Below are 24,900 nucleotides of genomic sequence, written 5' to 3'. Positions count from 1 at the left end.
CTCAACTGGAAGAATCCTAGCCTCTCTTAAGTCAGTGGTTAACTGATGTTATATACTATTTGAAATTGTAAAAAATCAAATTCTCTCTTAGAGGATCTGTTCAAAACCTGGCAGGATCTAATCAATAATATTTTAGAACAAGCATTTAAATTGGGAAGAAGGACTTCTTTCCCTCTTTACTACTCTCAATGTTTTACTCTGGCTGTTGGCCTTCCTCTCTTTCTCATGGGTGGGAGTTGAAGTGAATTTAGTTTTGTTTTGTGTTTAAGTTTGACTGGATTGTATGGAATGTTAAATGCTTTTAAATAAATTCAACCGAATATAAAAAAAGATGTATAATTATAGTGCATTCTCTTTCTCAATATACCGTGAACCTTATTGCACATATATACTTTATGACTGTCTCTTCCTAACTGGACAATGTAGAATAAGAAGCATAAGGCATAATAAACATGGCTGTCTATTCATAAAAAATTTATATTTTGAATGTTTTTTTCACTCACTTATTTGCCAGTCAACCAAAAAACAAAAAAAATTGCAAAAGATAAACAGTTTATACTGAATGACATGGAAAAGAAAATATTTTCTTTCATGTCTTAAGCTGATATCACATTACTTGACTTCTAGTTGTAGGTTATGTCAGATTTACCAGTCGCAGTTGCTGATCTTGTCACTGAAAATGACTTCTCATGCTACATTTACCATCTAATTGCTGACTGTCTGATAATTGCTGATAGTCGACTAGATTACTGTAATGCTCTTCTAACAGGATTACCTAAAAAAGACATCAATTGGTTGCAATTAGTGCAGATTGCAACATCCAGAATCTTAACTAGAAAAAGAAAAACTGAGTACATCTAACTACTGTTAGCGTCATTACATTGGTTACCTGTGTCATTCAGAATTGACTTTAAATTACTACTCAAGCCTTAAATAATCTCGCTCCATCCAATATTTTGAAGTGCCTGTCTCCCTACACTCCAAGTTGTAACCTCAAATCCTCAAATGGTGGTCTGCTTATTATTCCTAGAACCAAGCTTAATAGAAGTGGTGAGATAGCCATTTGCTGCTATGCTCCTAAAATCTGGAATACTTTACCTATAGAAATTTGCCAAGCTAACTCTGTGGAACATTTTAAAAAACTGCTAGAAACACATTATTCTAATTGTGACCCGGCAAAATAGCGCGATTAAAGCGCGCCGTCAAAATCGCGCCGACAAAATCGCCCCAACAAAATCGCAAAAGTTTCATTAAATATGAATTACTAGTTTAAAGCATATATAATAATGTTTATTTTAGAAGTCAATATTATGAGACGCGGCATGCCATCAGCACGGCATGCAGATAGTCCTTAAGATCACGCCCTGCATATGTAGGAAGAATTGCAGCAAGGGCGTCCCACTCTCTTGGCCTCTCTCGTGATTTTGTCGTGGCGATTTTGTCGCCGCGCATTTGTTGAAAACCAGTTAGCGGGTTTGTCGGCGCTCATTTGTCGGTCGCGGTTTTGTCGGTGAACCTGTTTTAATATGCCTTTTTCATAGCTACATTTTGGTTGTATTCCCAATAGAATATATGGGCACAGAAATATCATATTTTTCAGGGAAATGCAATCTGTACTAATATTCACTATTCTCTGTTGTTTTCTCTGGTTCTTCTGTGGAGGCTATCTGTGCCACCACCACCTGATCAAGGCACCATGCAGCCCCTTGAGATGATGGAATGAAAGTGGATGATTCAGCTGTCCATGAGACCAACTCCACCAAATCCCATCATGCAAACCATGAAATCTATGAGGCTTGATTTAGGAAATATTATGTTTGATAGAATGCCCAATTAGGTCTGGGTGGACTATTAGCCTTGGGACCCCTGCAGATTTTTTTTTTCTTTCTGTCCTCCTGGCCATCTGACCTTACCTTATTGTGCTGTTATGTATTCTTTAATATTATTGCTTATTTTTAATTGTTTTCTCTTTGTGTAACTCTCAATATATCATCTTGTAAAGCACTTTGGGATATATCGCTGTATGAAAATGTGCTACATAAATAAATGTTGTAGTTGTAAGGGTAACTGGATGGTTCACGTCCAGCTTGGATCAGAGGCAATCTGTTCAAAAACAAGTGAACAGGTTTTTATTTTTCTTTTGGCTCTTTGACTAGTGCAATGCGTGTGTGTTTTCCTTGTCTGCATTATTATGGTGACCAGGCCACAACTACCAGTTCAGGATGTTAACTAAGTAATACCAACTAAACCTCTAAGGGCTGAATAGCCACCATATGCCAATGTTTCATATTTATTAATATCATGTTTTAAATAGTGAATATTGTACAGTATAGCCATTCCTCTCCCTTGCTTACCATGATAAAGGCAAAACTCCATTTTGTGTGAAAATGAGAAGAGCATATTTAACATTATCAACCAGAGGAACTGAGAGTGAAGCCCTGTAAGATATATTAACTACACACTTGCTCACATTTTCTTTCTCACTGAAGTATTCAGAGATGAATGCTATAACCTACCAGACAGAATCCTGTAGAGCACCCTCCCGTTTTCTCCTTCGTCCGCATCTGTTGCTTGAACCTGCAATAAAATGTGAAAACACAGCCTTATCAAGTGAGTTAATTAAAAAAATTGTATAAAATGCTGATTGATGTCCACAGTTCTAAAACTAACTACAGACACAAGATGTTTTAAGTTAGATGAGGCACAAATGACAAGAATATGGCTTTTAAATGAAACCTCAACACATTCTTTTTGCCTGATTGTAGTAGCCATGAAAACGAATTTCACTGTGCATTGGAGAAAAGTTCTCATTAATGAAAGATCTTGCCACTTGACCAACATATGATACCACCACAATCAGAAACACTGCTCTTCACTACTTATTTATTGTAGACTTCACTGAAGGATGGTGGTAGGTCAATAGAAGCAGGGCCAGCAGAAGTTGCTTTTGTCACATTCCATGAACTACAGTATGCACTTCTGAAAAATTTTTTTTCAACCGAAATTTCTAATTTCTTTTTTGATTTTTTTTGAAAGGTGGTCTCTTAAGCCTTAGAAATGTTGCAGAGTTATATTATGTATGTATGCAAACTGCACACTACACATGTATATATTGTCACAATTTGTTTTGCCTTCTTTTCTGACACATGCCGGAAGTACTGGGGAAACATTAAAAATGGTTTTGAGACCTAAGGATGTTTTCAGGAGGGAGCTGAAATGCAACACCCTGGAAATGCCCTAAGATGGAGAGTGGCAGGAAGGTTGGGGAGGATGCGAGATGACTGCACCTTCTGGGTTATGTGCCAACCATTGAATATAAAGGAAGTACAACCAGAAGAATGATAGTTCACCATTCTTTACAGGGAGTGTTAAGAAGTCTGCTTGAGAGACTACTGGCTCTCAAGTGAGAACTTAATCTACACGCTAGTCAAAATAATAAAGACTAAGAGCTGATCCCTCTGATAAACTGATTTTGTTTCTCATAAATAAAAGTCTCTAGAGTTCCTGCTATGAGAAAATTATGCAAGTGTCTTGTGTCTTGGTTTGCTGAGCACCCCCGGTGTACTCACATTCTTGCTTTGTGTATATATACTGTATATAAAGTACGTATACACTGAATATGTGCATACATATACAACCGTTGGCTAGTCTTCACATGGCTAAGAGGTTAGTTGTGGTTTAAATGCCCAAGATGTATGATTTATTCAACTTTAAACGCGTTATAATTGGTGATGCCAGGGTAGTTTCAGCATCTCAGAATAGCTGACCTCCTGACATTTTAATGCACAACATTCACTTGTGTTTACATACATTCAGCTGATAAACATCTAGTGAGTGGCAGATCTGTGAGCATAAACACTTTGTTAATGAGAAAGGCTGGGGAGAATGGCCAGTCTGGCTCAAGATAACACAAAGCTCACACATACTCAAATAAGAGCTATTTACAACGGTGCTGTGTAGAAGGGCATTTCTGCATATAGAACATGTCAGTAATTGAAGTTGTGAGGAATGACCATTATCCTTACCCGGCCAGGCGAGAGAGAGCAGCACAGGGCGTTATCTCCCCCAGAATGTTAGATGGCAGCTCCCCATGGTTTGTAGAGGTGTCTTGGACTCCCACAGGGCAGCATGGAACATGGAGTTCTTCGACTCAGCACTGTTGCTTTCTGTGGGTGCTGCCAGGGGGTACTGCAGGGACTGGGGAGCCCTGCTTCATGGGACTTCCACCTCATATGGAAATGCATTTGGACCATGAATACAGAAGACTGGAAGTAATCCCAGGAGGTGCCTGCCTCACCAGGAACGAGCCAGAGTTGGGTGGAAGGTGGACAAAACTATTGTGGAGGAGTGAAGGAGGCAGTGACAGAGTGGAAGAAGACAAAGAGTTGCTATATTATAACAGTGCTTTATTGTTCTTGAGGCTGTGGTGGTGGGAAACATTAATTGAGAAGAGTTTCCCCACAATAAAGGACTCTTTGTTTTTTTACCTTACCTTTACCTTGCCTGTTTGTGTTGTGTGTTTGGGGAGCTGAGAGCGCCCCTGGTGTCCACAAAGTGAATGGGCCACAATAGCATCAGACCATACCACTACATTACCACTCCTAACAGCTAAGGAATATGAGGCTACCTCACACATGTCTTACTATAGAAACAAACTTTTGAGGTTCAAGGACCTGGAGATGAGAGACAAAATCAAAGTAAAATGGTAACAAAGGTTCTAAAAGGAAACCCAAAACACTAATTTTGCATGGAGATTTGTATTTAAATCTGAAAACTTGGGTAAGTAGAAAGCACATTGCTGTGTTAAATAAGGATCACCCTTACAAATTATATTTTAATTTCCTGACATCCACAGAGTAGCAACCGAGCACTCTGCTGACAACAAATAGGTAAAAATCAAACAAAATGGCGATATGAGAAATGACAACTATAACAATACAATTTATAAACAAAGGAGAAAAAACACAAAAAGGCAAGAAATCATGACAAAGTTAAACTCTTTATACACAGAAACTCCAGAATTTATATCGGTTTTATCTGAAAGTCCTGATTTCAGATGCAATATGCAAATAGAAGGGTCAGAATTTGGCACTAGCAACATGAATCCATCCATTCTGACTTGAATTAACAGTACAAGCTGGAGTGGTAGTGTAATGGCATGAGAAATGTTTTTTTTTGCTATGCATTAGGCGAGCATCACTTCAATGCTACAATAAACCTTTGAATTACCGCTGTGCTGACTTAGGCATCACTTTATGTCCACAATTTACTGTTTTTCCAAAGGATAATGATCCATGTCAGAAAACACACATCATCTCTAGCTGCTTAAACAATCATGATAGTGACTTCAGTTTACTCCGCTGGTGTGCACATTCTCTAATCTCAGCCCAATAGAGAACCTCTGAATGTGGTGCAATGGGAGGTTTGCAGCATAAATTCTGTGTACAAGAAATTTATCCAAGTGTGTGGTACTATTTTGTTAGCATGAATCAAAATTCCTAAGGAATGGTTCCAGCAACTTGCTGATTCCAGGCCTGGAAAAGGGTAAAAGAAGGGTCCTACCTGGTGCTAGAGTGATGTAATTAATAAGGTAGCCACTGAGTGCACATTTGTGTTGTGGTGAGTAGGGTTGCCACCAAGCTCCAAACACCAGACACAACTACACAACACAGTCACGGGTTCAAACACAAGGAGCTTTATTTAAGCCAATTCCTTCAGAAGTGTCCTATTTCCTCATTTTCAGAGAATATAATGGAATCACAAGCTTTTTCCTCTTTCCACACTTCCCAAGTAGTCTCATCAACCTCCCCCCGACTCTGACTACTAGGCTGAAAAATACGCCTTCTTTTATGCTGGACCTGGGAGTACTTCTGCTACCACAGCAGTGCATGTTGGAAGCGCTTGAAAGTCTGGTGGAAGCCCATCAAACAAGGGATAGTGTCCTCCTGCAGTTCCCCCTGGCAGCACCCAAGACCCAGACATGTACTACAATTCCCATTATGCACTGTCAGTATCCATATGGAGATTTTACCAGTGGGATACTGTCATTGTGTGTACTAGGAGAGAAAATGACACCAGGAACTAGTCACCATTTATACTTCCAAACAGGCCTCACTTCTGGAAAAGGTACAGAAAAGGAACCAGCTTCCATTCAGGTTAGGATGCAGAAGCATTGAGCATGGCACTCACAATGTATATGTATGTACTTCATACTTAAATATGTTGCAATACATATTAGTATCATGTTCAATGCTAATATTGTATTTTGTGAAATTTTATTATAAAGTTTATAAAGATATAATTTTTCTTATGATTAGCTAATTAATTTGAATCTGGCAACCTACGCACAGCCTCTGTGCTGATCTAACAAGAAGACCACTATATAAGCATGATAGATTGTTTTCTTATATTTGAGAACATCTGTAGATTATGGCATGTTCAATTTGTGGATAATATACACTGAAAGAATAAATTATATAATATAATTTTATTTATAGATATAGGTAAGTTACAATATATCCAGTTAGTAGATTTGCTTGATATAGAAATGCCATTGCACTGAGCGCCTGCCTTACTTAACACTTAGCACCTCTATGAATAACTATACAAGCAGAAGCATTTGCTATATACGGTTTGATGACACACAACTTTGAGGCAAACTTGTCAGTTTCAGCTCTAGACAGATCTAGAGGTGATTGCAGTTTATTCTAGGAGAAAAGGGGAAAGATAATTAAGCAGTAAGGGTTATGAAGCATAGGACTGGATTTTCATATCAAGTGTTGAGTTTACAGAAGCCACATGAAAAAGGCCCAAGGAGACTGGTAGGGGGGCATTAACTGACTACATCAAGTCAGTATGGAGACTTCATTAGAAAGGTTAATTAAAGGATGGGCTACAATATATTTTGTGATGCGAAGATGAAAGCCATGTTGATGCAGTGCTTACAACTGTTTCAGAAAAACAATTGCACTTTCGGGTTCCTGTCTCTGTCTACGTGGAATTTGCACATTTCTCCAGGGTCTCAGGGTTTCTTTATATACTGGAAACTCCAAATTTCCTCCCACATTCCAAAGATGTACATAAACATCTTAATTAGATACTGTGAATTCACCTAGAGTGGGAGAGCAAGCTAGACTAGCACCCTGCCACCTGATAAAACTCCAGCCAGCTTGTGATAACATTAAAAGAAAACTGGGAGCAACCCCAGGAGTAATAAGTAAGATGAAGGAGGACAGGATTCAGAGCAACCGAAGTAAATGAAACCCATTACACAGACAACTGTTAATCAATGGAGTGTACTGGAGAGGTCACTAGTTTAGACATACTGGGCTTGATTAAGAAACAGACTCTGGGACTAATACAATTTTTTTCACTTTCTTTTATTAATCATCGTTTTTCTGTTTATTGTATTCTTATACTAGCCCTTCATTTGGTTTTCGCATTATGTTGCTGGCACCTATGACCTTGAATTGGATAGAGAGGGTATACATGGAGATACGCATTTAAAGTGCATTCGGAAAGTATTCACAGCGCATCACTTTTTCCACATTTTGTTATGTTACAGACTTATTCCAAAATGGAATAAATTCATTTTTTTCCTCAGAATTCTACACACAACACCCCATAATGACAACGTGAAAAAAGTTTACTTGAGGTTTTTGCAAATTTATTAAAAATAAAAAAATTGAGAAAGCACATGTACATAAGAATTCACAGCCTTTGCCATGAAGCTCAAAATTGAGCTCAGGTGCATCCTGTTTCCCATGATCATCCTTGAGATGTTTCTGCAGCTTAATTGGAGTCCACCTGTGGTAAATTCAGTTGATTGGACATGATTTGGAAAGGCACACACCTGTCTATATAAGGTCCCACAGTTGACAGTTCATGTCAGAGCACAAACCAAGCATGAAGTCAAAGGAATTGTCTGTAGACCTCCGAGACAGGATTGTCTCGAGGCACAAATCTGGGGAAGGTTACAGAAAAATTTCTGCTGCTTTGAAGGTCCCAATGAGCACAGTGGCCTCCATCATCCATAAGTGGAAGAAGTTCGAAACCACCAGGACTCTTCCTAGAGCTGGCCAGCCATCTAAACAGATCGATCGGGGGAGAAGGGCCTTAGTCAGGGAGGTGACCAAGAACCCGATGGTCTCTCTGTCAGAGCTCCAGAGGTCCTCTGTGGAGAAAGGAGAACCTTCCAGAAGGACAACCATCTCTGCAGCAATCCACCAATCAGGCCTGTATGGTAGAGTGGCCAGACGGAAGCCACTCTTAGTAAAAGGCACATGGCAGCCCGCCTGGAGTTTGCCAAAAGGCACCTGAAGGACTCTCAGACCATGAGAAACAAAATTCTCTGGTCTGATGAGACAAAGATTGAACTCTTTGGTGTGAATGCCAGGCGTCACGTTTGGAGGAAACCAGGCACGCTCATCACCAGGCCAATACCATTCCTACAGTGAAGCATGGTGGTGGCAGCATCATGCTGTGGGGATGTTTTTCAGCGGCAGGAACTGGGAGACTAGTCAGGATAAAGGGAAAGATGACTGCAGCAATGTACAGAGACATCCTGGATGAAAACCTGCTCCAGAGCGCTTTACCTCAGACTGGGGCGACGGTTCATCTTTCAGCAGGACAATGACCCTAAGCACACAGCCAAGATATCAAAGGAGTGGCTTCAGGACAACTCTGTGAATGTCCTTGAGTGGCCCAGCCAGAGCCCAGACTTGAATCCGATTGAACATCTCTGGAGAGATCTTAAAATGGCTGTGCACCGACGCTTCCCATCCAACCTGATGGAGCTTGAGAGGTGCTGCAAAGAGGAATGGGCAAAACTGGCTAAGAATAGGTGTGCCAAGCTTGTGGTATCATATTCAAAAAGACTTGAGGCTGTGATTGCTGCCAAAGGTGCATCGACAAAGTATTGAGCAAAGGCTGTGAATACTTATGTACATGTGATTTCTCAGTTTTTATTTTTAATAAATTTGCAAAACCTCAAGTAAACTTTTTTCACATTGTCATTATGGAGTGTTGTGTGTAGAATTCTGAGGAAAAAAATGAATTTAATCTATTTTGGAATAACAAAATGTGGAAAAAGTGATGCGCTGTAAGGACATACTGTACTTGTTTAACAAGGCCTCAGTGGCATGTTGGTCAGGAATACAATTAAGAACTTCACTGTAGTCACTTAACTCTACACTTGACAATGCTACTACAACTACAATGACAACTAGTATTCTGATATTAATTTGCTACGTTCATGGATGGCAAATGATTAGTGGTGCATTCATAAACAGTCAAAACACTGTAGGCAACCATCATGCCAGTTTTACTGAATCTCCAAGGTATGTTAATGACGTTGTGTCTACACAAAGAACTGCCTTGTTTCTCTATAAATCACAGGAGCCTGGTCATCTTTTTTATGTTTACTTAGTTTTCAGACACATCGACTCTTGTAATTTTTTAAAACAGGAGAAAACAGTGCAACTGTGCCACCTGCCTGCAGATCAACACAAGCTGCTTTACAACCTGTTCAATTTCCTTTAACTGTATGTACTCACTGTGGAAAGAAAATGTAAGAAAAAGCAGGAAAGATGAATAGTTTGAATAGTAAAAATTGGCAGGTAATTTTAGTTTACGTCAATCTAGTGAATTTCAATAACATATTTACAGAGTAACAGGATCTTTTTCACCATAGTTTATGTAATGGTAGCTGGCTCTGTTGTATAAAGAGCATGTTGAGGTCTTTGACGACATCTTTCTTCCTTTTTGAGCAATTACTTCCTCGAGTTCTTTTAAGTATATATATATCGTAACAGCGCATCAATATTTACTTTTTCATCATCACTGTCCTCCTCTCCTACATAACTATTTGTCTTCTTTAACCAAGACTGTGAGCCTTGGGTTACACCACCATTAAACACTGCTTGTAATGCCAGCCTGTTGTTTTCAAATGGTTAGCTACATTCCGTTACATAAAGTATCATCACACATAAGCAAAGATATAAAAACAGAGCTCTGTCTGGTTGTCGAAAACATTTCCTACAGTGTTTGTCTTTAATGCTACAAAGTAATTTCTACATGAACACCCCTCTGCATAAAGCAGAACTTTTTCAATATTTCCTTTATACATCTCTCGCTTTTGTAAAAAATAATGAAGTTATAATGACTATTTTTTACAGAACAGTTAATGGAGTTACTCCATCTTTTATTTAGATTTAGGATATACTACTAGCATTTAAGTTATCCCGCATATAAGTCAGGGCTTGATTTTACTGTATAATTTCAAGTATTTTATAATGTCAGTTGTAGGCGGAAAACTCACGCTATTGGTCCAAGAGATTAAGATATACGAACACCCACCTGAGAGAGTGACCATGGAGCACACTGTCTTTTTTTTCTATGTATTGTGCCCACGTGACCACACGGTAATACCCGAACTATTTCGAAGTGACGTTTGCACTGTTTTGTGTTTTTTGTATCTCACACCCTCATACTCCTTTATCATAAGAGCATCCCTTATTTACGATGGAGCGTTCAATCAGAAGAAAATGTGAAACTAGTTTTAAATTAAAAGTGCACTGCTGCATTAAAATTTGATGCGTCTGAGAAACTGATGCGAGATTCGAGGAAGCAAGAAGATGTAAAAAAAAAGTAAGCATTGCATTTTTGAATGGGCGTATAAGTTGGGATCTGATGATCTTATGATCAATCTTTCGGGTTTCAAGACCTGACTTATACGCGAGTATATATGGTATTCATAAAACTGCTTCTTTAGAGGTCGAAGATGGAGCTAAGTTTGGTGCTTCATTCTAGGTAGCAAATATATCAGCCAAGGGACTCTGGCATGTTTTACATATCTTTTAACTTGTCCTGCCATGACTGACTATAGAAGGTGAGGTACTTTTATCTTTTGTCAATGCTTTGCTGTGAACCATTACCCACAAACCTTTAGTCAGTCAGTCAGTCATTATCCAACCCGCTATATCCTAACACAGGGTCACGGGGGTCTGCTGGAGTCAATCCCAGCCAACACAGGGCGCAAGGCAGGAACAAATCCCAGGTAGAGCACCAGCCCACTGCTGGGCACACACACCCACACACCAAGCACATGCTGGGGACAATTTAAGATCGCCAATGCACCTAACCTGCATGTCTTTGGACTGTGGGAGGAAACACCGGAGCACCCAGAGGAAACCCACGCAGACACGGGGAGAACATGCAAACTCCACGCAGGGAGGACCCAGGAAGCGAACGCAGGTCTTCTTACTGTGTGGCAGCAGCACTACCTCTGCACCCCAAACCTTTAGTACAAACATCAATTTTTATAGTGCATTTCTATAGCAAAACCATTTTAAGGAACTTTACAAATCTAGATACTTAATGAAATTAGTTACATACTTGTTTTTTTATTTTTTAAATTTGAAGCAAAGCCAGGTTAAGAGTCACTCTGCGAGTTGCAAGACCCTGTGGCAGAGAGAGCAATGCCTTAGTCACTACATCACACTGCCTCCATAGTAAAAGTGTAAAGATTCAAAATGTTTTGAGAATGTGCTATTATATAAGCGCCATCTTTATTTGGTGTCACTAAACACTACTGTGATAGTCACCGTTGAAAGCAAATGATATGTTTCTGCTTCAGTCAAATACTCCAACTTTAGCTTCTAGCACTAGCATGGTATAATAACTCTTAAAGACTCATGCACAAAAGATATTACTCTATAATTCAATGGTCCTGTTATCAACATTTTGTTGAAATATTTTGTTCATTACGTTCAACTTCGATGTTGTTTCATTGTAATATATCTCACTTTCCCAAAGTACCCCTTAATCCACAAGACAGGCAACTGTGGAGTGAATAATTTTAGAAATTCTAATACAACAGCTTGTCCTTAAGCTCAATAAAAAAACATTGGAAGAAGATCTTATAGTCATAATCACAGAATATGGCATTTACAAAAATATAAAATTTCCAAAATCACTGCAAGAAATTAAATAATACAATTTAAAATAGTACATAAATCTACCCAAAATTTGACACGAGCTGAGAGAGATAGCAGTGGGCACCACCCACCTCTTTTGGCTTTGCCGTTGAGTCCGTCTCTTTTTTACTGTACTCATGTAGACTTTTTAGAATATCAGCAGACACTCATTCTCTTATTGTCTTTAAAGTACTCTCATCCATCTTTAATAATCCCTCTGAAGTAGTTGCCTTTGTTCCATTGATATTCATCTGCCTAATTTCACCAGATTGAAGGAATGCTCTCATACCTTTACTGCACAAGAGCCTAGGAATGTACCTTAAAACAGAAAAATCAATCTTTCCATTGCAAAACCTGCAGAATTCAGTTTAGGCCAGTCGAAGAGGCCTTTGAGTCTATCCCAGCACATCAGACTTAAGGCATAAATCACCAATTAGTGTAACGTGCAAAATAATAAAATGAAAAGTGAATATAACTTAATAGGAGTGGGCCCAGTTCTCCTACAATATAGAACAAAATTTGTTGAATACTGCTCCTTCTTTTCAACATTCATGGTAATACAGCATAGGATCATAGATCATCAGCTGATCTTTGCTTCCAAAGTTATCATTTAGCAGGGAAAGGAGAAAATGAAGAGAAAATCAAAAACAGAAAAAAGATAAAATTGTGTGATTTAGAGTTATAATGTATTATTCCTGCATTGTCTTTCATTTCAAAAACACAATAAACAGATTATAAAGAGAGGGAGAGTGATTGAGAGAGAGTGAACACACAGAGGGTGATTGGCAATTAATGAAAGGCCCATACAGAATGGGCTATACCAACCAGGAGGCAGAGGGGAGCAGGTACTTTTAGACACCCTGAATGCAGAACCACAAAAATACAGCAGGAATAATTCCCCTGTTTGTTCTAGCTTGGCATTTGCCATTTGGATCTTAACTATTTGATCTGTCAGGTCACACTCGAAACACAGCTTTAAAAAGTACGAAAAATAGGTGTTAGAGAATTTCAGATTGTTGAAGCTCATCCCCCACCCTCAAAGTAAGAGGGGGAGAACAGCAGGGGGCGGGGTGGGGGTGGAATAGAGTGAGTGAGGCCAGGACACACTGCTATCCCGGCAGAGCAGATGTTTATCTACTTGAGGAGCACGAGGCAGGCACAAGGTAAATGAATCTTTGCTTTAATGTCCTGTCCTCTTTTTCATTCTGTCTCACTTGAACTTTCATTGATGCTCATACAGTATGTGCTGTGCTTATATCTGCCTGGACAGATGGAGTAGAAGGGGGACAAAAGTATTTTTTGCTACTTTTCTGATCAGATATTCAATATTTTAGAAACCTGAAGTGCATTTCTCTCTGCTTATAGAAGGAAACACTATAGTGGAATTTTCAAATTCCAGTCAAATATTGTGAAATTAAATTATGTAATAATGAAAAATGCAAGCATGATGTGAATTAGAGGGCTTTAAGTGTTGATTATGACTGAATTCATTTTGTATATTTTTTTAATGTTCTGCTGAATGTATTTTTGGTTAGGCTGCATTTTACATTTAGAAATGTGGCCAAAAGGTGTGATAAAACCTAGCAAAAAAAGAGGAGTTTATTAAAAAAAGAAAAAACTTTTATGTTATATCTTCATTAGGTTAACAGAATCATATTGCCTCTTTAAAAAAAATAAACATGTTTTACAAGTTTATTCATAATTAATAGATGCCAAGAAAATGGGAAAAAAATGAAACACTTTGGCACTTTGCCATTAAATAAACACTTAAATGACTTAAGTGATACATTCAAGCTAAGTTATAATAAAACCAGCTTATTTTTCACAATTTGGTGACAGGAATTCAACATCAAAAATGAACAGACGCCATCAATTTACTTGATCCATTAGCAAGGCTGACACCCAAAATTGTGCTTTTATAGTTCATTGGAAGAATATGCATCCATCCACTAGCCAAATTAAGCATCTGTTTCTTTCAAAATTCTAGAGCTTCGGTCTAACTGTTATTATGATTACAGATTTATTGAACAGACTGCTACAAGGCACAATTACTGTTTGATGGATTTGAGCAAATTAAAAACAACTTTGTTTAAGAAGTGTGGTAATAGATAGATAGATAGATAGATAGATAGATAGATAGATAGATAGATAGATAGATAGATAGATAGATAGATAAGGGTTGATCAATGATAGATAGATAGATAGATAGATAGATAGATAGATAGATAGATAGAGTAAATCAATACTACATTTTTATAAAGCTTTCTCAGCAATCTAATGTGGCCCAACTACATCATGAGGGGCACTGGAAGAAGTGGTGGTTGTGTCTGTAGCTGGCATTTTCTCCCTCTTGAATGCTCACCTTGTTTAAGAGATGAAAACTTTTCAAATTTATCTTTAAATGAAAACAAAAGATTCAGCTTTTCTTGATTGCATTAAAACAAAGGTATTCTTTGGTTTATTCTCCCACACTTGTTTTGACCTTGCTGCTATCTCTACATTGTATATATTATTATAGTACTGTATGCACTGCTTGATTTTTTTTCAGCACTTGTAATATTTGTAACTGCTTTGTAGATAACTTTGTTAAGGTTCTTGCTATAAAAATGCTATTTGATAACATGGATAATCAATGTATAATACAACATAATAATTATGTTTTTAATACATGCAAATGACCCAAGGATTGAGAAGCTTTTGAAAAGGCAATAAACAGACTTACGACAAGTGAATGTGATACAAGTCTGATAGGTAAAGGTAAAACAGATGCAACTGTATGGTGGATTACATATGTGTTATATCAGATGGCATGCTTACAAGCTTACATAGCCCCAAGACATACACCTTTTAGTTGAAAAACACTTTGGTTTGGCAGAGAAACACAAACAATGATGACAACGGCAGGTATCTGGTATGCTATAGATCTTCCAGCCTAATCTGAAGCTCATACAGAAGGTCAGTCAGTCATTATCCAACCCGCTATATCGTAACACAGGGTCACGGGGGTCTGCTGGAGCAAATCCCAGCTAAGGGCGCAAGGCAGGAACAAACCACGGGCAGGGTGCCAGCCCACCAATGGGCACACACCCATACACCAATCACACACTAGGGACAATTTAGGATCGCCAAGGCACCTAACCTGCATGTCGCTGGACTGTGGGAAGAAACCAGAGCACCCGGAGGAAATCCACACAAACACGGGGAGAACATGCAAACTCCACGCAGGTAGGACCCGGGAAGCAAACCCGGGTCTCCTAACTGTGAGGCAGCAGCGCTACCACTGCACCAGCGTGCCGCCCCATACAGAAGGTACTGATGTAAAATATGCTTTGGTGAGGTTTTCACCCAGGTGTGAAATTTTCCAGTAGTTATGTAGTGTGTTCTCTGCTTTGTGTCATATTAAATCCGATGCTAAATATCAGTCGAAAATAATCATGGAAAATGGGCTGAAATGAACCCTTTAGCCTGAAGGTGAGCTTTCCAGGCTTCAATGAGAATCGGACAGCAGCACTGAATGAAAAAGTCAAAGATGTTGACTGAAAGTGACAGTCACAATTAGAATGCCACAGAGAGAAATGCATACAATTCAGAGGCAGGTGAACTGATGGCAACGGCAGAACCCTGAGATTTTCCAAAAATCCATATAGAAAAGAGAGGAAATGTAAATAAGTAATAACTATATGTGTAGATTTTTAATTTGAGTGAGCCAGAGACAGAAACACACTGCCAGTTAGAGTATCTATAGGACGGTATTACAGTAGGTTACACTAAACAGCATGTTCTTTCTGCCTAGAAAGTCATGTCGGTACAGCTTGCTACACGTCTTTGGCATGAAAGGCCTAATAAGGTTCAATTTCTATGTCAGAGGTGCTGCACAGAAAAATTAATGTTTGACATAAGCTATAAACTAAAGTATTTAAAGACCTGGTCTTCTTATCTTTTACTTACAGACTTATACAGCTGCCCCTCCTGCACAACAGCTATGGTCTTTCCAGATGCTAGAAGTTGCTAACTCTTCAAAACGCTTTGAATGTGCCCAATTTTGCACAGGGAGAAGCTGCTGATTAAACTTTAGGAAGCTAATGAGGCTTACAGCTTTGCAGTCATTAGAACTGGCCTGACATTTGTCTTAAAATAATTTCACAAGCCAGTGTTTTCAGCTCGAGTTCAGACTTGGGCTTTCTTCTGGCTCAATTATAGTCTGACATTTACAAATGCTACTGAAGCAGCTGGTTGAGAGGTTTCTTTTTAATAATCCTCAATGTGCAAAAACACAATCATTTCCACTCAGATAAGCAGCCCAGCATATGGGTTGCTAGTTTTCTGTTACTAAAAGGTGAAATGCTGACCTTGCTTACTTAATACAACTAATCAAGTGCATTTTTAGATATATTGTATAGCACTTTGCCATAGTGCTCTAAATCTTGGATGTACACTGCATTACCTTTTCTTTCCTAATTTGTGATTGTTCTTCATTCAACTAAACAAACTCTTGCATTTTAATTAAAGAATGTTATTAGAGACACAGTCCTAATTTACTCATTTATAATTTCGCTTCTAATAAAATAGCTTTCTCAATCACACCTGTTATTAATACAACTTAATTTACTTACTCATCGTCTTTCATTAAAGCTACATTGTACAGAGTGCAGTAATGTTAAATAGATAAACATTTGTCTTTTTCAATTTATTCATCCTCATGATCAACTTATTTAGCTTTGGGCCATAAACAGATGGTCCCTACTCTAGCAAAATCAGGCACAAGGTGGGATCCACCCTTGACAAGGCACACTCATGCCACAACACACACCATTAATTTTAAAATACAATTCAAAGCATTGGCTGGCTGGTAAGGGATTACCAGGGTGGAAATTGCAAGACAGTGGAACAGAACAAGAGCAGGTTTCATTGAGAACTAAAGATCATACATCTATGACATGCAAACCAAGACTGTTGACTGAACGTTTAAGGGCTGCTCTAAAATTAGTAGTAGTGGGAGGCCATGAGAGACCCCAGCCGTGATAATATGCCAGTTTGCTCTGGAAGTGAACCTCAGGAAGTGTGTAAAAGTTGGCAAAATTGAGTTCATGGTCAGGAAGTGACTTGACCAAAGTTTTACTTGCATGAAAAGAGGGACAAGAAGTAAAGGCCAGGACTCTGGTTGAATATTGAAATGTGAAAATATGGAAAAGCCACCCCAACTGAGAAACAGGATGGCATGCTCAGAAGTGGAGCAGGTCTTTTGTTTTCTTTTTCTTTGTTTTGTTCCTTTTGTGTATTTTTGGTTTAATTTTGAAATATCATTTGTATTATTCTCATTGTGGAGGCAGTGCTGTCTAAGTACAGCTAAAAAGAAATAAAAGAGTGATCATGTTTTAATATAGTATCAAATGGCATCACTATCTTAAGTGTCACAAATACAATTACAATTACTTAAACTTAAATATTTGAGTTTGTGACTTAGAATTCTCCCAAGTATTATCATTGATGATAAACCACTTCTCCAAGCACTTCTTGATAATGCAAGTCTGCTTTCCCCTGAAACATCAGTCCACTTAGTGCCACAATGGTGGTGTGGTTAGCACTGTTACTTAGTCACATTCCACTCTGTGTACCTGTTGGGTTTTTCTGTGCGTTTTCCATTTGTCCTGCGATGGATGTGCATTCTGTTCAGTCCCATCAGGCATAAGGCATGAATTAACACTGCAAGACTCAAACCTGTTGCCCAAAGTAAATGTTAAGCTAGGCATTTTAATTTTCAGTGGGTGAGCTAATCCTTGTCTTAGTTCTAAGAACCATTTTAATAAAGTGTAGATATGAAAAGAATTTTAATAAAACAAATGACAGAAATGTTAACACTAGTCAGTCAAGCACTCAACTGAAGAGATTGATCCCAACATCCTACTCTTCAGCAGATGAACTGATATCAATACAATAGACCTTTTGCTCAAAAGCCCAAATAGAAATAACAGTAATAAACCCAGACGACCAAAACAAATATGCAACTAGCCAAAATATTAAAGGCACTGACCATCACGTAGGTGCTACAGGCATATTATAAGGGCATTTTAGTCAAATATTATATTAAAAACATAACATTTGGAGTGAGGGTGTTGGTTACTTACTGTATATAGATTCCAAATCAAAAATTTGTTTCACTGCTTGCTTACAAACATTCAGGTTTCTCTCTTAAATACCATTTAATCCATTTGCTCCCCATACAATGATTATTTGACAAAAGATGTGCAGCTTCCCTGGTGTGACAACCAATTGTTCTTAAGGTATATAATTTTAGAAACATACTGGACAATTACATGGAACAAGATAACTAAAAATAATTCTAATCTGTTCTGATAATACAGGAGCTGGTCATAAAATTAGACTATCATGACAAAGTTGATTTATTTCAGTAATTCCATTCAAAAAGTGAAACTTGTATATTAGATTCATTCATTACACACAGACTGATGTATTTCAAATGTTTATTTCTTTTAATTTTGATAATTATAACTGACAACTAATGAAAGTCCCAAATTCAGTATCTCAGAAAATTAGAATATTGTGAAAAGGTTCAATATTGAAGACACCTGGTGCCACACTCTAATCAGCTAATTAACTCAAAACACCTGCAAAAGCCTTTAAATGGTCTCTCAGTCTAGTTCTGTAGACTACACAATCATGGGGAAGACCACTGACTTGACAGTTGTCCAAAAGACGACCACTGACACCTTGCACAAGGAGGGCAAGACACAAAAGGTCATTGCTAAAGAGGCTGGCTGCTCACAGAGCTCTGTGTCCAAGCACATTAATAGAGAGGTGAAGGGAAGGACAAGATGTGGTAGAAAAAAGTGTATCAGCAATAGGGATAACCGCATCCTGGAAAGGATTGTGAAACAAAACCCATTCAAAACTGTGAGGGAGATTCACAAAGAGTGGACTGCAGCTGGAGTCAGTGCTTCAAGAACCACCACACACAGACGTATGCAAGACATGGGTTTCAGCTGTCGCATTCCTTGTGTCAGGGCACTCTTGAACAAGAGACAGCGTCAGAAGCGTCTCGACTCGACTGCTGCTGTGTGGTCCAAAGTTATGTTCTCTGATGAAAGTAAATTTTGCGTTTCCTTTGGAAATCAAGGTCCCAGAGTCTGGAGGAAGAGAGGAGAGGAACAGAATCCACATTGCTTGAGGTCCAGTGTAAAGTTTCCACAGTCAGTGATGGTTTGGGGTGCCATGTCATCTGCTGGTGTTGGTTCATTGTGTTTTCTGAGGTCCAAGGTCAACGCAGCCGTCTACCAGGAAGTTTTAGAGCACTTCATGCTTCCTGCTGCTGACGAACTTTATGGAGATGTAGATTTCATTTTCCAACAGGACCTGGCACCTGCACAAAGTGCCAAAACTACCAGTACCTGGTTTAAGGACCATGGTATCCCTATTCTTGATTGGCCAGCAAACTCACCTGACCTTAACCCCATAGAAAATCTATGGGGTATTGTGAAGAGGAAGATGCAATACACCAGACCCAATAATTCAGAAGAGCTGAAGGCCACTATCAGAGCAACATGGGCTCTCATAACACCTGAGCAAGTGCCACAGACTGTTCCGACTCCATGCCACGCCGCATTGCTGCAGTAATCCAGGCCAAAGGAGCCCCAACTAAATATTGAGTGCTGTACATGCTCATACTTTTCATGTTCATACCTTTCAGTTGGCCAAATTTTCTAAAAAAATTTCTAAAAATCCTTTTTTTGCATTGGTCTTAATTGATATTCTAATTTTCCAAGATACTGAATTAGTTGGAATACAACACACTGGTGACTAGCGAGCCCCTTGTAGTGGCAGTGTGGAAATTTCAAGATACCCTCTCAAAAGTAAATACTCTAGAGTGAGAGAAAAGCAGTAGTGCACTACTAGCAGACACCTCGAAGTCAGAGCAAGTTGCATTCGAAGAGATCCTTTAGGGGCAGGTGCTCTCCAATAAATTTAACTGGAAAAGGGAAACCATAAAACCCCTAGCACACAAGTAACAAAAAATAGAATAAAAGTTCCTAATTCCAAAAAAACTTTTAATAAAAAAACATTCAAAACTTAATCCCAAAGACAGAACAAAGAAAAGAAAAAAAGTAAAACAAGAACAAAATGTTGAAACTATTACAAAAAATCTTTGAAACAAAGTAAGTCTAAAATCCAAAATGTTTCATCTGAGAAGAAAAAGGAAAGAGTCAAAAGGCAGAAAATCCCAACTCACATATCAAAGAGCACATACAATGGCAACCAACACCAAGGGAGCCAAGCAGAGCAAAAGTCAGAAACTAGCTAATGCCTCAGCAATTATTCTAAAGCAGAGGATTTAAATTAAAAAGTAAATAATGGGAAAGGGACTGGAACAAAATTGAAAATAATTAATAAAAGAAAAAAAAGAACAGACAAAGGAATATGGGTAAACTAGAAAATGCATGAATAATAGAAAAACACTACCAAACAAAGATACAGTCATGACATCAATAGAAGATGCACTGACATGAGAGTGCAATGAGTTTGTAGATTGATCCCAAAAGTAATCTTTGGAATGGCTTTATGTAGTGTAAGTGCCAAGATGGACAGACTGGCATCCCAGCCAGGAAGGATCGTGGTTCCTTACCCAGACGGGAGGCCAAAGTGGAAGGATATGGATGGACAAGCCTCCCAGCCAGGGTAGTTGCAGATACTTTTCCGGGCCGGAAACATATAATAGGAGGACAGTGAAGAATTGTCTCTTGGGGCCTGGTAGTCCCCCAGTACACCAGACAGCAACATCCTATTTGTACACCTGCCGTGAACCTTGGGAATCATAGTCCTGATGGGAAGCCCTGTTGGGGTAAGTAGGTATTGCCAGAGGAAGCCGTGGTGTGGGGACTCACAAATTTTAAGGAGGTTCCACCTGACTTGGAAGTGCTTCCAGTGTGCAAACATGTGGCACCGGAAGTACTCTCATGTCTGGCATAAAAGGAGTCATTCAACTCATTCAGGTAAGTTGGAGTGGGAAGGTGGAGAACAAGGCTTGTTTGGAGGAGAATAGAGGAGAATTCATATAGGAATTGTGCTTGTGAGTACTTTTTGAAGGTAGGACCTGAAAAAGGCATTTGTAGAAAATAAAATTTACTTTATTTTGAACCCTTGGCAGTCTACATGCACTGTGTCTGGACTCTGGGGCTCAGTGACGCCCCCTATCTGACACAGTTGGTTATTTTAATCTCACATGCTCCTTTCTCCAGTTCTTTCAAAATTGGAGCTGAGTAGAAATTTGTGGCTTGTGACACAAAGAGACAGAATAAGATGAGATGAATGGGTAACTTCTGATGCTATTTTAAGATGGATAAGTGGCAGAGTGCGGAATAGTGTGTCCACAACTAGGAAATCAGTGGTCCATTTTTAAATAAATAATTGCACCCCATGAAAACTGCAGGAGTCAATTGGGTGCAGGTATGTGAAGTGTGTTTTGCTCCATGGTTAATTAAAGTGTTGGCTGACCACGACACATACATGTGCAAAGGTGGAAGGATCAGTCAGGCGCCTCAAAGATGCTGCGGAAGGAATGGCTCATTGCACCCGTGTCCGGTTAGGCAGCAGAGTATACGAGGAGCCTGCACAGGACAGAAAGGGGGAAAGACCAAAAGAAAGACAAAGAAAAGAATGAAGGCTAAATGACAGAAGAAAAGAAGGCAGGAGGCAGAGACAGCTGGTGCAACAGCGAGTGAGTGAGAGAGGGAGGAGACGGGCAGCCATGAGGAGAGCCCCTCAGGGGAGCATGAGGCAGATGGTTAGGGACCGAAGGGGGCCATTTCAGCTGAGCAAATCTGGGAGCTGGAGTGACTCGGTGCTTGCTCCCATGTAAGACCAGGAAAGGCAGAGGGAGTTAGATGGTGCAAGGTAAGGCACAAATTGGGAGCCCTATTGAGAGCCATGGACAGCAGGGACCCGGGCCTGAGTTTGGACTGGGGTACCCTGCTGGAAGCCATGAGACAGCAGCGATCTGGACCTGTGGAAGAAGGTTGGCTGCACCTGTGGGTTTAACATCTCTTTGTGTTGCAGGACCCGAGCAGGGTAAGTCAGGGATACGTCAATTTTAAAGAGTAGCACCGGGGACTTGGCTTTAATGAAAGGTTCCTTGCCTTAGGATTGCAACCTCCTTTTTAACAGATTATTTACTTGACTGGTTTTAACCGCCACTGTTTGCTTTGATTGTTTATATTTAAAGCACTATTTATCTTACATGTACCCCTGGTCTGGTCTGCAATGTATGTGTCCGCATTTGTCTGGCTCATCTCAGTAATATAATTGATGGCGGTGAATTCAACAAACTTGTGAAGCAGCAAATTCTACTTGTAATTATTGTGAACCTTTGTACAATTTTCCCTTTGTTCACTGCTCATTTGTGTTTTGAACTAATAAACATTGCTTAGTTTAAGTGATTTTTATTTGCAATCGAGTGACTTAAAAGAGATGTTCTTCTTGCTTTACCTATGATACTAAAATGGAAGTTGTAATCACAATTGTGTCTTTCAGATTGTGGGCAGACCCAGATGGCATTATCATCACAAAACACTGCAACCAAATGGACCTACAATTTTAGAATAGAGTGAAGGCAAACTTCTTCTACAAGAAATCATTCCGAATCTGTGTAACATGCCAACTGACGAAGGAAGTGAGTGCATTCGAACTGTATAGATAATACATAATTCAACCAACTGTCACCCTGAACAAATAATTAGAACAGCTGCAACAAATAACTCTATTATATAATAACTGAGTGCTGGATGGTCTGACCATATTAGAAATTTGAAAAACAAATGCTCAACGCAATAGTCCCAGTGTCATTTTATCAAAATCAGTAAAGATTTCTTATGTATAACGTTCAGTTTTTGGTGATATTTTATCATTAACAATGCTACTTAAAATACATACTGATGGACTAACTGCACAGGGCAATCATATGTTTCTCTCTTCATCCAGTATTTACTCTTTGTGTTTCTCTTTTTACAGACATGAGTAGTGGGATCTTCACTAATAGTTCTGTGCCAGCTGCAACTCCAACCTCCCTGGTGACGCTGCTCTTCAGCATGAAGCATCCTCAGTCCACTCCAGCTGTTTCAGCTTATCCTCCAAACCCAGACTCATTGCCTATAATACTGGCAGTGCTGTGCATCTTTCTCCTCTTTGCCAGCTGCGCGGTATTCATGGCACTTTGCAAGCCCAGTAGTCTAGATGATACAAGTCATGCTACTCGGGGAACCATGCCAGACCACCCTAATGATCCCAGCGAACCCCAGCTGCGACTGTGGAAGCGTCTAGGCTCATTGAGACGATCTCTGTCCTCTGTTCATAGAAGCCGTCCAGTATCACTAGCACAACGCTCCATACCAAGATTGGATTTCCAGTCCAAAGACAATGTCCCTCAGCTAGACTTCATGGAATCTACAAAAATGTGAGGATATTTAAACTGAGAGCTAAGGTTACTCAGTGCTTTGTTAGTCAAAGTGACTAAAGGTGATAGACCACGAAACATCTAATGGGTTCCACATTAAATTTTAAATGCTGCATTTCCTTTAAAAATGACATTTAAGAAAGGATGGAAGTCGTTCAATTAAGTCCTCACTGCACCCCTGTCTCAATGAGTGATCCAACTTACATTACTTGTCTGCAGTTTCATACATCAGATATGGAATTGTGGATAGTTCAAGCTGGGACTGTGATGATTATACTGAAAAGTTAATGCACAATATTTCCTTAATGGAAGAAAATGGCCAAAAGGGTCATCTGTTGAGGAAAGATCTAGGTTATGTAGACAACGCATAAAACTTGAGGTCTAACAGCATATGAGAGACAAAAATGAACAGAAATTCTGCAGTGAATGGAGAGAAGAGGTCTCTAATTGTCATGTGGAACACAATCTTTGACTGTATAATCTGAGAGACTCCAGTGAAGTGAATCACACTTCAATGTACTGTATGAGGGACAATATTTAATAGCGGGTGAAATGCATAGAAAATGAGTAGACACCAGAAAATGAGTAGAGCACTAAATAAAACCAGACTGACTGCTTTCTGAATGACATGCTGACCTATATTACTTTAGTTTTTATGCATTACAACAAAAAATACAACATGCACAAATTTTCAAAACCATCTGGTCCAGTACAGGAGAGTAACAAATTAAGATTTTAATCTTATGGCTGATGGCAAGTTTTATATATACATATTAATGGTTATAACTGCTCACATGTAATAGGAAAGAATTCAACATTTACAGCAGAATGATACATGTTGATGAGGACTCTGTTCTAAGTCACACTTTTCTGACTAAAAAACGAAAACATTTTAAACTGTAATGAAAGAAGCAATAGACAAAATGACTTGTTATAAAAACCTGTGTATCATTTACGAAAAAGCTGACCTAATTTTTCCTGGGTATGAGATTAATGCTAAGGCAAGAAATACAATTGCACCTTTTAAGAAAGTGACAGGGCTGACCTCTGCATATCAGCAATTGCCTGGAAATCCCAACTTAGGGTCAAAAGGTTATGAAATTGTGTGGTGCATTGAACTACTTGTTTGCCTTCAGTAATTGTACCCCATCCAGAGTTCATTTTTGACTTGCTCCAGATCCTACCATATGAAGTTTCTGGTTGCTGCTCAGCAGAAGGAAAGGAGTTATGATCCAAAATTGAAAGGCACAATTGTACCTTCGTTATATTATTCAAAACACGAAATGTTCAATTCCTGGCATGATATGGTCAGGTTCTGAGAATTAATTTTTCATTAGTATGTCTTTCATACACTGTTTCCATTAAAGTATAAGTTTGGTATTTGTTAAGATTAAGATCTTTTTTCGTAATAATTGTATACATTAATTTGTCAAGGTGATTGTGTTCTTTTATTTTTAAAACATT

At 38.9% G+C, this 24,900-nt stretch overlaps 2 protein-coding genes across 7 annotated transcripts in view; one reads left to right on the top strand and one right to left on the bottom strand.

Moving 5' to 3' along the window:
• cdh23 (cadherin-related 23) overlaps positions 1-24,900 on the bottom strand; it is a 1,363,918-nt gene that overhangs the window by 343,989 nt on the left and 995,029 nt on the right. For all 6 annotated transcript variants that reach the window (XM_039768795.1, XM_039768746.1, XM_039768764.1 and 3 more), the window contains exon 28: positions 2,517-2,577. In XM_039768795.1, the coding sequence (XP_039624729.1) occupies positions 2,517-2,577 (61 nt within the window). The remainder of the gene's footprint in view (positions 1-2,516; positions 2,578-24,900) is intronic.
• LOC120539090 (uncharacterized protein C10orf105-like) lies at positions 12,904-24,830 on the top strand. Its single transcript, XM_039768842.1, has 3 exons — positions 12,904-13,138; positions 22,518-22,656; positions 22,995-24,830. The coding sequence occupies exons 2-3, from the start codon at positions 22,638-22,640 to the stop codon at positions 23,438-23,440; spliced, it is 465 nt and encodes a 154-aa protein (XP_039624776.1). The 5' UTR covers positions 12,904-13,138; positions 22,518-22,637; the 3' UTR covers positions 23,441-24,830.

This window comes from Polypterus senegalus, chromosome 1 (assembly GCF_016835505.1).
Source record: "Polypterus senegalus isolate Bchr_013 chromosome 1, ASM1683550v1, whole genome shotgun sequence".
Classification (NCBI taxonomy): Eukaryota; Metazoa; Chordata; class Cladistia; order Polypteriformes; family Polypteridae; genus Polypterus; species Polypterus senegalus.
Note: the sequence above shows the minus strand (reverse complement) of the source record. Positions and strands in the feature narration are given on the sequence as shown.